At 42.9% G+C, this 13,619-nt stretch overlaps 1 protein-coding gene across 1 annotated transcript in view; it reads left to right on the top strand.

Moving 5' to 3' along the window:
• LOC111142867 (notch 2) overlaps positions 1-4,856 on the top strand; it is a 172,449-nt gene extending 167,593 nt beyond the window's left edge. Inside the window, exon 34 of the mRNA XM_022496239.1 lies at positions 270-4,856. Within this exon, the coding sequence (XP_022351947.1) occupies positions 270-1,658 (1,389 nt within the window). The 3' untranslated portion in view covers positions 1,659-4,856. The remainder of the gene's footprint in view (positions 1-269) is intronic.
• The last annotated feature ends 8,763 nt before the right edge of the window (positions 4,857-13,619 follow it).

Genomic DNA, 13,619 nt, shown 5'->3' with positions numbered 1-13,619 from the left:
GGGGGGGTGGGATTATGGACATTGGGGAGGGTATGTGCTATGGTGAGTGCTGTGAAATGTGTAAACCTGGCGATTCACAGACCTGTACCCCTGGGGATAAAAAGATATTATATGTTTATAAAAAATAAAATTAAAAAAAAAATTTCATACAGGGAGGCAGTTAGGAACAAAATAACTCTGGGTTTGATAATAACAAAAAGTTTGAGAAACACTGGTTTCTTCTCAAGAGTGTTGCTAATTTTAATGTGCTATGTGGGCCTTTTCTGTAGGAAGAGACACCTCTGTTTCTTGCTGCCCGGGAGGGAAGTTATGAAGCAGCCAAGATCCTGTTAGACCATTTTGCCAATCGGGACATCACAGATCACATGGATCGTCTTCCCCGGGACGTGGCTCGGGACCGCATGCACCATGACATCGTGCGCCTCCTGGACGAGTACAATGTGACACCGAGCCCTCCAGGCACTGTGCTGACTTCTGCCCTCTCACCTGTGATCTGTGGGCCCAACAGATCTTTCCTCAGCCTAAAGCATACACCAATGGGCAAGAAGCCTAGACGACCCAACACCAAGAGTACCATGCCCACTAGCCTCCCTAATCTTGCCAAGGAGGCCAAGGATGCCAAGGGTAGTAGGAGGAAGAAGTCTCTGAGTGACAAGGGTCAGCTTTCTGAGAGCTCAGTGACTTTATCCCCCGTTGATTCCTTAGAGTCTCCTCATACATACGTTTCTGACACCACATCCTCTCCAATGATTACATCCCCTGGAATCTTACAGGCCTCGCCCAACCCCATGCTGGCCACTGCAGCCCCCCCTGCCCCAGTCCATGCACAGCATGCACTGTCTTTCTCTAACCTGCATGAAATGCAGCCTTTGGCTCATGGGGCCAGCACTGTGCTTCCCTCAGTGAGCCAGCTGCTGTCCCATCACCACATTGTTCCCCCAGGCAGTGGCAGTGCGGGGAGCTTGAGTAGGCTCCATCCCGTCACTGTTCCAGCAGATTGGATGAGCCGCATGGAGGTGAATGAGACCCAGTACAATGAGATGTTTGGGATGGTTCTGGCTCCAGCTGAGGGCACGCACCCTGGCATAGCTCCCCAGAGCAGGCCGCCTGAAGGGAAGCACGTAACTACCCCTCGGGAGCCTTTGCCCCCCATTGTGACTTTCCAGCTAATCCCCAAAGGCAGTATTGCCCAACCAGCAGGGACTCCCCAGACTCAGTCCAACTGCCCTCCTCCTGTTGCAGGCCCCGTGCCCACCATGTACCAGATTCCAGAAATGGCTCGTTTGCCCAATATGGCTTTCCCCACTGCCATGATGCCCCAGCAGGATGGGCAGGTTGCTCAGACCATTCTCCCAGCCTATCATCCTTTTCCAGCCTCTGTGGGCAAGTACCCCACACCACCTTCACAGCATAGCTATGCTTCCTCAAATGCTGCTGAGCGAACACCCAGTCACAGCGGTCACCTGCAGGGTGAGCATCCCTACCTGACACCGTCCCCAGAGTCTCCTGACCAGTGGTCAAGTTCATCACCACACTCTGCTTCTGACTGGTCAGATGTGACCACCAGCCCTACCCCTGGGGGTGCTGGAGGAGGTCAGCGGGGACCTGGAACACACATGTCTGAGCCACCACGCAGCAACATGCAGGTTTATGCATGAAAGAATCTGCCTCCAGTATAGGGACAGAGCTGCCTATTGTAAATGCTGCTGAGGAACAAATGAAGGTCATCCGGGAGAGACATGAAGAAATCGCTGGAACCAGCTTCTGGAGGCAGGAGAAAGAAGATGCTTTTATCTTTTAGATAATGCAAGGGAAGCGGTTTTGTCAGCTTCACTGGGTATCTGCAGGATTTGGGTTCGGGGGAACATGGCTCCTTTTAATCTCTTACCTATCAAGCCAAGTTTGTGGAAGTGCAAAACTAATATAAGACTTGGGACCATGTTTACTCTTTTCTATTTGGAGGAAAGAATGGATGCCTGTCATAGCCCAGACATTCTTGCAGTTTGGACTGCATTTTAAGCCCTGGGGGCTTCTGCGATATCCATGAGAAGATTCTACAGAACGGTCCTATTCGAAATTGTACCCTGGAATTCTGCTGACGTTGACCTGTCTCATCTTCCCTTCCTTGGAAATTCTCTTGACTTCATTTGGTGCTTTACTTTTTGCACCTCTCTGTGGTTGTACACCCCTGCCCCTAGCATGTTTGAGGGCAAGACCCTTGTGCTTTTAATCATTCCTGCTCTGGAAAGCAACTTCAGCCTCCTTTCTCCTCTTTTCCCAGTGTCCCCAGGAGTATCACAGGGTTTGTTTTGGTTATGGTTCTCAGCATATACCTTTCAAGTATGTTTCTTTAGAAAACAGTTCTCTTGCAGTCTCCTACATAATATCATTCCTACAAGAGGAAGAGGGGCAAGATAGTTTTCTTTGAACCCATTCTGGGGACAGAAGAGCCTTTCAAGAGACTGCACCTTAATTCTCTTGCCTGCATGCAGGGTTTTACATAAACCTTACCAGGAAGAAGGATGAGAATTGGCTGTTTTTCCATTTGTGGGCCTAGTCAGTGTGAACTTTTATCCTTGGCAGTGCAGGTACTATGACACCCTTAAAAAAAGAGAAAAATTGGAATGTTGGAATGACCAAGAGATAAGCTAACTCATGTGAGAAGTGGTTACCCCCTATCAAGTTCCTCTCCTTCCTGCCCAGCATTCCACTGATGGCCAGTGTGAAACACATTTATTCCCAGATCTCGGAACCCCCGGCCCACTTCACTCACTCATCTAGCAGGGGAAGCTAGCCTTAGCTGTTGAGCCTTTCCTTCCAGATATCTCCATAGAAGAAGATGTTTCAAATGATGCTCCCTCGCCATGAAAAAATGAACTCTGCTCGGTTCGGGGGAACCCTGTGACGGGGGGTGGGGCTGCAGTCTCTACCTCCTGAGTCTGTTTCTGACCGCACACCCGCTCACCAGTCTTCCCTCCACAGTGTGCACTCAAAGTATGGTGTACCCAAGTAGGTTCTTGCTGAACACATGGATTTTCTGTGTTCAAACACAGGAAACAGAAAGCTGGCCTAGTTTTCTGAAGTCCAAGACAGCCCTATAAAAAAGTTGGAACCATGACGCAGCCTTTGCTCTGTTTTTGCTACCATTCCTTTTCCTTCATGGCAGTCATGACATTCCCTTTTAGGCAATTAACATAGAAACTTACCAGGATACTTTCCCTTCCTAGAGTCACCTTCTAGATGATGATGGACAATGAAAGACTTACCGTCTTTGTCATGCTCGTGCTGAGATTGTGATTATGTTGTACTTGAGTCTGCTTTCTGTTTGTGGTCTTGGCACCTTCCGTGACCCTCTGTCGAGGGCAGACGCATTCTAGTCAATGCTAGAAATAAGAGGAAAATAGTTTTCTTCCTCTTCTCCCTGATGCTCCCTTCTACCTGGTGCTATGATGTCATGACACCTGGGAAATTAGTTCTGCTGGGGCATTTTGTAGATATTGACAGGTGAATTTCCTATTCTGTTTTCGTCTGAATGATAGTCTTTATTCCTGCCTTGGCTAGGAGTGCCCATCAGAGCATCCCACTTAACCTGATTTGTCTGTGGCCCTGTATGTCTGTTAACATGGCAGTCTACAATGTTTTGGGTTTTTTTTTTTTTTTTTTAGTCGTGCCCAAGTTCATTGAACCAACAAAAATAATTAGTTCTGCCCCAATATGAGCAGACTTCATTCTGTATTTTACTCTCTCACATGGCAACTCTACAAGCCCTTTCATAGCATGTAATATTTTATCTTTTGAATGGTGACTCTTTACCTTGGACCCACTACTAATTCACAGATGGGGAGAACGTCTCTGCATGGACCAGTGTGGACCCCACCCCATCTGCTCTCTCTGTTATCCTGTCTCATCCTCACTTCTGAAAGTATCAGCCTCTGACCCAACAGCTTGGCTCCTCTATAGCCTCCTCCCTCCCCAACCACAGTGCAGGCCTAACTCATGTATTTTTCCTTCTTGGGATCCTTTGGGTTTGGAGGAAGGGACTGTGAAAGCTGCCATTACAGACAACAGGCTTCAGTGATGAAGAGGAAGACACTGCCTTTCAAGCATTTATGAATCCCTTATTTGTAAGAACCCTTGAGTTGTATAGTGCCTAATAAAAGAGAAGGTGAGATGGAGAATCACTTTCTCATTTGGGTTCTGAATTAGAGACTAAGTTTTTATAGGACATATCTTTTATGCCATGTATAGGTCACCCCCCATTTTTGGTTTATTTTTATTTTTATAAATTCTTCCTTTGGCTCCTGTCTGCCTTTGGGGGTAGATTTTTCTATTTGTTTCTTCTATTTTGTGTTAAGCATCATTTTCTGACTTACATGATGGTGAGGGAGGGAAAGGTGTAAGGGTAATAGAGTGAAAGACTTTGATGTAAGCTATCAGCCATGATGCTCAAGCCCGTTATACCATCTTATTACCACATTTGGTGGTACACAATTCTTGCATGGAAAAGAACCAAAGGTATAATGTTTTGTTGGCAGGCAGCTTGGAGATTTTGGTTTTAACCAACACATTGAATGTATGATGAGCATTTGAGAGGATACAATTGTATGACCTGACGCTCCCACTTGTAACTGTTTGGTACTATGGCTCCTTCCTTGTGTACATTTCTCTTAAAAGTTATATTATATCTGTTTGTATGAAAAACCCAGTAACCAAGGAAAATGACTGCATGTTCCTAACTATGACATAGTAAGGAAAATGCACAATGTTTTTACTTTTCAAAGTTGCATTCTAAAGTAGTTAAGATGAAATTTATATGAAAGCATTTTTATCACAAAATAAAAAAGATTACATGTCAAGCTCTGTGGCATTGCATTTTTTACTTTCTATTCCTGTGTCCCTCGTCTTGCGATGATACACCTGATGATGTCAGAATTTGCTGAGAGAGAAATAATTTTCTTTTCATTCTGAATCCCACAAAGCCCAGCACTAGGTATCTTTTTTTTCTTTCCCCAGCCAAATTGTAAAGAAACGCTTTTGAGGAAAAAATTTCTGTCAAACAGGAAGCATCACAAGACTGAGTCACTTTTCTGTGTACTAGTTGGTGACAAATAAGACACTTGCTCAGGACAGAGTGCCTGCCAGTGGAGATGGAGAGTGTGTCTGGGTAGAATTTAATTCTGCTAAAGCTAGAATTAAAAAACATAGTCAAACTAATAACACTGATGATGCTGTTACCTAAACCACATTGTTCCTCAAAGTAAATTTTGTATAGCACTTAATATATGCAATTCTAAAATAGTATTTTGCCTATAAATATGTTACCAATTTCCTTTATACATTTCCTTGTATAAGTCAATCAGGGAGACATTTCAACACAGATACTTGACACTGGTGATATTTATGGAGTTAGCGGTCTTCTATCAATTTTAGCCTTGAGCTTATTTCCATATTGTTAACTTTTCAGAAACTTCTGAATCCCACATATGTAATTCTAAACAGTAGACATATTTGTTTAAATGACTGGAAATCTTATGATACGCTTCAGTTAAATAGTTGGAGAAGCATTACTCAGGATCTGCACAAATACATCTTAACACAACTGACAGCCCATGTTGGTTATCCAGAGAGCATTATAATCTCATATAACACAGTTAAGCCTTCACCTTTGGTTCTGTAATGGTGTAAAAGGAAAATGAATTTGAGAGCTAAGGAATGACCAGCCAAATCTGGTCGCCTGGAGGCTGGCCTCTCAGAGCTGGACTTGTCTCTTCAGACAATTTGGGAACAAAGACTCGCCGGAAACCTGCTTTCATGGATCTGAGCTGCAGGCTGCTAGCTCGCTCACCACATCCTACCCCTGTAATTGCAAGCCTACAAACCTAGCCCTTGACTGTGGCGGAAAGATCCAGGCCTCTCCCAACCATGAAATCCAAGGAGGGAGATCAGGGCCGGAGACCAAGGGCTGCCACATCACATGGCTTGAACAGGAGACTTGGACAACAGGCCACAGTCAGGCCAGGGAAGGGATGGGTGCTTCCCTCACTTGTGCAGCTCAAAAGCCTCACAGCCCAAGGAGAGGGGGCCGAATACACCTTTCAGAATACAAGGAACACAGCAACCACCCCTAATGCCCACACATAGTCCAAGATGTGATGGGCAGTGGAGGAACTGAGCTTGCTTACTGCCTCTGCTTCTGCAAGCTCTCCCGGTGAACACTGCTCAGGGCCAGCTCTGCATGTGGTCGGCTCCATCTCCTCACACGCCTGACAGTGTTTGCAAAAGCCCTGAAGATAGAGTGCGTGTAAAATGTGTGAGTAGGTGAGGAGGCGTAGGGGTGTGAGTGTGTGTGAAACAGAAAATACAACCCTTCTTTTGACTTATAGCTTAGCGAAACACAACAAAAGCATTTACAGCAGTCAAATCCTACCTGCCAAGTGTGGGCAAACTCCAATTGGGATAATTCGAGAAAGACTTACTTACAAAATGACTACTTAGAAAGTGTGCACAGGTGAGGTGGAGGGGAACTCTAAGAGACAATGTAGAAAGTGCTGGCTAGCACAGCAGAGCTATGACTACTGGGTCCAAAGGGATGAAGCCGGGAGAGGTTACTGGAACCTGCAAAGAGACCTGTAGAGCAAGTGACCTCAAGAAAAGCTGTGACTTTTTTTTAAATTAACATATAATGCATTATTTGCTTTAAGGGTGCAGGTCTGTGAATCATCAGTCTTACACAATTCACAGCACTCACCATAAGAGCTGTGACTTCTGTCAGGGAGTGCAGGGAGCCCCAGGACCCTCCACAAGGAGGAAGCCAGGGAATGAGAACTCTGATCTCGTTCCCCACCCAACTTCTACCCAGACACACTGCTGAAGCAGTGGAAGTCTGGAAATACAGGAGCCTGTGGAATTTGATCCACTGATACGTGTCAGCTTCCTGGACTGGAGAGCTTGGTAGAGAAGGGAAGAGAGAGTGGACCTGCGGGTGCAAACATATCCTTAACCAGAATATTCTCCCTACAGCTAGCACATTTCTAAGAAAGTTCTATGGGCAGCCTGCCATTGAGGTGTCAAGGCAGGACACACAAAGTAAAAGGAATTAGGTATCAATAATCCCTACTCAACTTCTTTTCCCCATCTCCTAGTATGTTTCTTCACCACTTTGGCTTTGAGCACTCAAAATGAAGATAATCATCAGCAGTAGAAGGGACAGATTATGGTACATCCTCTCAATGGAATACTACACAGAAATGAAAACAAAAACAGGCAACCATATGAAGAGCTGTCATTGACATAAGGTCAAGCAAATTAAGCCAGACACAAAACACACATTCTGTATGATTCCATTATATACGTTTAAGAAAAGCAAACCAGAGGCAAACAGGGATTGGAATACTGGGTATTCCTCTGGGAGAAGGGTCTTGAGTGAGAAGAGGGCAAGAAAAATCTTTCTGGAGTCTGAAAATATCTTGGCCTGGGTGGTAGTTGCATAAATATATACATATGTACAGTTTTGTATAAAATACACTTAGGACTTTGTGCATTTTACTTAGGTAAATTGGACTTCAATAAAACACATATATAATAACTGACAGAAATGTATATATAACCAATATAGAAGTTATATATATATTTTACATCATAAAATGTTAATTGTTATCGTATTTGTTTCAGATGTTTAATAATGATACACATACAGCAAAGACTCCTGTATTTCCCGCTTGTTCTATTCCCTCTCCTTCTATTCCTCCCTCTTCCCTTTCCCAGTTACTTGATTTCATAAATTTGGTTTGTGGGGATTATTTTATTCTTAAAAACATCATTATGTGCGATAGCTAATCCCTGACAGAAATGTATTTTCATTGCCATTGTGTAAATGCGGGATTGCGCAATGACAAACTTAATTACGTGAGTGAGGTGAGCCAGCTGTTGGCTAGCTGGCTAGGAGTTCTGGAGACCTGCTGGATACTCCATCTCTGGCTGGGTCCCGGCTGTCTTTTGGTGCTACCTGGTGGCACCTGTCTGCTTCAGTACAAATATCTTTGGGTTTGACTCTAGGTTCTATACACCGTCTGGAATTTGCAAGAACCTCACTTCAAATTATCCCTTGCTTTGTACGCCCATTACAGAAACTTTGGGTCAGCCAAGTACTGGCTATAGGGACCCAGCTCCTGGTTCTCTGTCTCCTCTTTCTCTATTTTTCTCCACCTTCTCTCCTCCGTGTCCACTTTCAATGTACTCCTGAAAAAGATTTAAGAACGTGGACCTGGCAGAGGATGGACACTAATCACCAATCATGTTATATCAGAATCTGTGTTACTGTGGTTATTATAGGGCTTTGCATATAAGAATTGGAAAGGAGGGAGAGAGGCTGTCCACATCTGAGGTTAATAAGACAACCCAAGGAAACTTACTGAAACACTTAACTGTTAGGAATTCAGTAATTCAAATTATGTCAAATTAATTCATGCAGAAACATCTGTTATAAATAAAAACCATTTGGGGGATGTATTTGAAGAGAAGATCACACTTATAACAGCAAACACACACACCAATAACCTTTAAAAATTACTACCTGCAAATATTAACGAATATGCCCACTCCGGACAACTTGAGTGGCCACTGACTCCTGAACAATTACAGCTTTAACTCTGTTTCTATTCTTCCCACCTGCTGGATAAAAATCATAAATATATCCAATCACACCTGCCACCTGGATAAAATTCACTAAAATACTCAAGTCTTTGAACCCATCTCCATTTCACCGAACACACGTGCCAGCTGAGCCCCGCCTAACACCCACTTCCACATACCCACATCTGCCCCCTGTGTGCAGTTTTTTCCCTGCAGCAAAGAGCAGCAAGTACTCCATCTTTGTTTGATGAGCAGGGGTGCTCCTGGTGGCCTCAGACCCACAGACGTCAGCAGAGGTCTGTGCTGAAACTCCAACCCAGAAAGAATCCTATCTTTACACCCTGTTATACACAGAGCACCGACTGTGACAGTGAGTGCCCAGGAATTTAAGAATATCTGGAACATTCACAAAAATGCACATAGATGAAACCATGCTAAAATCTCAGAGTTTCAAAAAATCAGTATTATGTAGACAGGAATTTCTGAACCCAGCACTATCAAATTAGAATCAGAATAAAAATGTTACCAGCAGCCTATGTGTACAAAGAATTTTTAAACTTATAAATCAGTTATTGATACAAATGTAAGTTAGAAGATATTTAGAAAGAGCACAAAATACTTATCAAATAGTACCACTATTTTTTTTAGATTTTGTCCTTTTTTTTTTAAAGATTTTATTTATTTGAAAGAGAGAGAGAGAGCATGAGCAGGGGAGTGGGGGTGGAAAGAGGGAAGCAGGCTCCCCACTAATCAGAGAACCCGATCCCTAGGCTGGATCCCAGGACCCTGGGATTGTGACCTGAGCAGAAGGCAGATGCTTAACGGACTGAGCCATCCAGGCCTCCCTAGTACCACTGCTTTTGAAATGCTAATTGTTAAAACATATGGAAAGCAACTCGAGCTTTTTTTTTTATTAACATATAATATATTATTAGCCCCAGAGGTTCAGGTCTGTGAATCGCCAGGTTTACACACTTCATAGCACATACCTTCTTGCTTTGTCAAAGATTAGTTGACCATGGAGTTGAGGGTCTATTTCTGGGCTCTCTCTCTATTCTGTTCCATTGATCTGTGTGTCTGTTTTTGTGCCAGTACCATACTGTCTTTTTTTTTTTCAAAGATTTTACTTATTTATTTGACAGAGAGAGAGATCACAAGTAGGCAGAGGCAGGCAGAGAGAGAGAGGGGAGCAGGCTCCCTGCTGAGCAGAGCCCAATGTAGGGCTCGATCCCAGAACCCTGACATCATGATCCGAGTCGAAGGCAGAGGCTTAACCCACTGAACCATCCAGGTGCCCCAGTACCTGTAATAGAGCTTGAAGTCTGGGAATTGTGATGCCACCAACTTTGGCTTTCGTTTTCAACATTCCTCGGGGTATTCAAGGTCTCTTCTGGTTCCATATAAATTTTAGGATTATTTGTTTCTTTGAAAGAATTTATTTGAATTTATTTCTTTGAAAGAAATTGATGGTATTTTGATAGGGATTGCATTAAATGTGTAGACTGCTTTAGGTAGCATAGACACTTTCACAATATTTGTTCTTCCAATCCATGTGCATGGAACATTTTTCCATTTCTTTGCATCTTCCTCAATTTCTTTCATGAGTACTTTATGGTTTTCTGAGTATAGATTCATTGCCTCTTTGGTTAGGTTTATTCCTAGGTATCTTATGGTTTTGGGTGCAATTGTAAATGAGATTGACTCCTTAATTTGTCTTTCTTCTGTCTTGTTGTTGGTGTAAAGAAGTGTAACTGATTTCTGTGCATTGATTTTATATCCTGACACTTTACTGAATTCCTGTACAAGTTCTAGCAGATTTGGAGTGGAGTCTTTTGCGTTTTCCACACATATAGTATCATACCATCTGCAAAAAATGATAGTTGACTTCTTTGCTGATTTGGATGTCTTTAACTTCTTTTTGTTGTCTGATTGCTGAGGCTAGGACTTCTACTACTATGTTGAATAGCAGTGGTGATAATGGACATCCCTGCCGTGTTCCTGACCTTAGCAGAAAAGCTCTCAGTTTTTCTCCATTGAGAATGATATTTGCAGTGGGTTTTTCATAGATGACTTTGATGATATTGAAGTATGTACCCTCTATCCCTACACTTTGAAGAGTTTTGATCAGGAAAGGATGCTGTACTTTGTAAAATGCTTTTTCAGCATCTACTGTGGAAAGCAACTCAAGTTTTAATGACGAACTTACAAATTTGTTTCCTTTGATGTTAACTACGCTGCAGATGCCAGCTCTCACACATTCTATCCAGTTTGTTCTGGAAGTCCTAGCTCTGACCAGGAAAAATGGAAAGTCATTACTTATAGGCCATTTCTTTAAAAGTCCAGGAAGAAATATAAACTATTAGAAACTGTTGCCATGGGGCACCTGGGTAGCTCAATAGATTAAAGCCTCTGCCTTCGGCTCAGGTCATGATCCCAGGGTCCTGGGATCGAACCCCTCCTCTGCAGGGAGCCTGCTTCCTCCTTTCTCTCTCTGCCTACCTCTCTGTCTACTTGTGATCTCTGTTAAATAAATAAATAAAATATTTTTTAAAAGAAACTGTTGCCAATAAAGAGGACAAAAGAGAGTTGTTTTGTTTTGTTTTGAACAGAATCTTCCTGTTAGTGATTATTGACTCCAACCAGATGGGTAAAGAAATTACATGCATTCTGGATGTTGGATACAGGAGACTTCTAACCCACGTCAGTCAAGAAAAACCGGGATGTTGGGAGCTGTGGGTTTAGGGGCCTCTGTTGACCTAATGACGAACACTGGGAAGAAAAAATGCGTTTGGGAATTCCTTCTGTGCCTTAGGAAGCATCATCCTGAAGGCACATAGTTCTTATTCCTCATCCCAGCCTCAGATATCTGTGTGAGAGCCAAGAGAGCGCTAACTAGAATTCTGTAATCATGCCTCTCCTGACTGACAGATCGAATTCTTCAGAGCAGACTGTGTTGGTGATCAGGTCATTGTCTCTTACTTCTGAAATCACCAGTTCCACCTGCTCTGGAAAAACGGATATGGGACCTTTAAGTATGTTTGCTTTGCCAAATGGCGCTATGTTAAGCTTTATCAGTAGAGGGCGCTGGAGAGATTTTGTAGGAGTAAGAAGTTTTCTTTCCCGGTTCCAGGAACTCCTCGTCAGCAACAACTGGCAGTCCCTATGCCAATGGGGGGAGGGGGGATGCAAGGGCGGGGGGTGCTTTGTAGCGGAATGTATTTGAACAGCTTTCCCCAGTGCCCTAGTGAGACACCTTAGACGAGACCCAGTACCTTAGACGTTGGATTTATGGTAAGATCCACCAGAGTGCTACCTCACCGACTTCTCTGCCATTCAGTATCCAAGGCTGTGGCATCTCACAAGATCTGATCTCAGCACTGGGAGGAGGCTAGCTCTTCCTGGATGGCCTATTTCACCTCTCAGGTTTGTAGGTCTACTATACTACTACATCCTATTCTGCTTTATTTCATATCATTTTATATTGTATTATACCATATCTTATTATATCATTGCATATTTGCTGTATTAAGTATTCTAGCCACAATTCCAATATTCTTTAGGATTCTCTTTACAGTTTACCAGCAAATCTCTCATTCCTCCAATTCCCTGTTCAAATTGATAATTCTCATTTCCCTCTTCAACTATGATATGGATTCTTTCTCCTGACTGAACCCAGACTGATACAGAAGGTAACTTTTGCAGAGAAATAACATTGCTCTGTGTTGTGCTTAGTTTTATCTTAATATTAACTAGTCAGAAACTTTTTTTTTAAAGATTTTATTTATTTGTCAGAGAGAGAGAGGGAGAGAGAGCGAGCACAGGCAGACAGAATGGCAGGCAGAGGCAGAGGGAGAAGCAGGCTCCCTGATGAGCAAGGAGCCCGATGTGGGACTCGATCCCAGGACACTGGGATCATGATCTGAGCCAAAGGCAGCTGCTTAACCAACTGAGCCACCCAGGCGTCCCACTAGTCAGAAACTTTTAATCTATAAAACTTTTCTTTTCCAAAAGAGACATAATGAATGAATGAATGATGGCTCTCTCAAAAACCTGGAGCTAGTCTTTAAAAAAAAAAAGTATATATATATATATATATGTGTGTGTATATATATATATATATATATATATATCCCCATATATATATATGGGGACAAATACAATGGTGCTATAAAATTTCACGATGTAAATTTAAAAAATAGTAGTCATATTTAATCTACCGGCATCATCCCTTCGACAATATCTTTATGACTCCAAACTAATCTGTCAGCCTAAAGATTAATGAAAGCATATTTGTCTCATCTCAGAAAACAGACACAAATTTTTAGGTTATTAAAACGTTTTTGGGGGAGCCCCTGGGTGGCTCAGTGTGGTTAAAGCCTCTGCCTTCGGCTCAGGTCATGATCCCAGGGCCGGTGATCGAGCCCCACATTGGGCTCTCTGCTTGGCAAGGACCCTGCTTCCCTTCCTCTCTTTCTGCCTGCCTCTCTGCCTACTTGTGATCTCTGTCTGTCAAATAAATAAATAAAATCTTTAATTTTTTTTTCATTGTGAAATATAACGTACACAGAAATGAGCATGAATTTTTAGAGTTGGTTTAACAAATATGCACAGCAAACCCAAGTGGTCAAGACATACACTACCAACACCCCTAGCATACTAGAAGCTTCCTAAACCACACCCTGCCCCTCCCTCATCCACCCGTGTACAGCCCCTTCTGCTCACCCTAGAAGTAAGGTGACAGCTCGTCCTCACTGTTTGGGTAATTATTTCCTTGATTCATTTTGCCAGCAATGCATGTATCCCTAAAAGTAAAGTTCAATTTTGTCTGATTTTAATCTTTACATTTATTTGTTTTTCTTTGTAATATTCATTCATGTCGTGCATATAAATAACTCTTCCCTGTCATATCCTGTTGCTGCAGTCACTATTGATGGAAATTTGAATTGTTTCCAATTTGGAGAATATTGCAGTTTCCATGTATCCTGGTA

Source organism: Enhydra lutris, unplaced genomic scaffold (genome assembly GCF_002288905.1).
Source record: "Enhydra lutris kenyoni isolate GAN:26980312 unplaced genomic scaffold, ASM228890v2 scaffoldscaffold9, whole genome shotgun sequence".
Taxonomy (NCBI): Eukaryota; Metazoa; Chordata; class Mammalia; order Carnivora; family Mustelidae; genus Enhydra; species Enhydra lutris.
The sequence above is the reverse complement of the archived record's forward strand: the minus strand, read 5'-3'. Positions and strand labels throughout refer to the sequence as shown.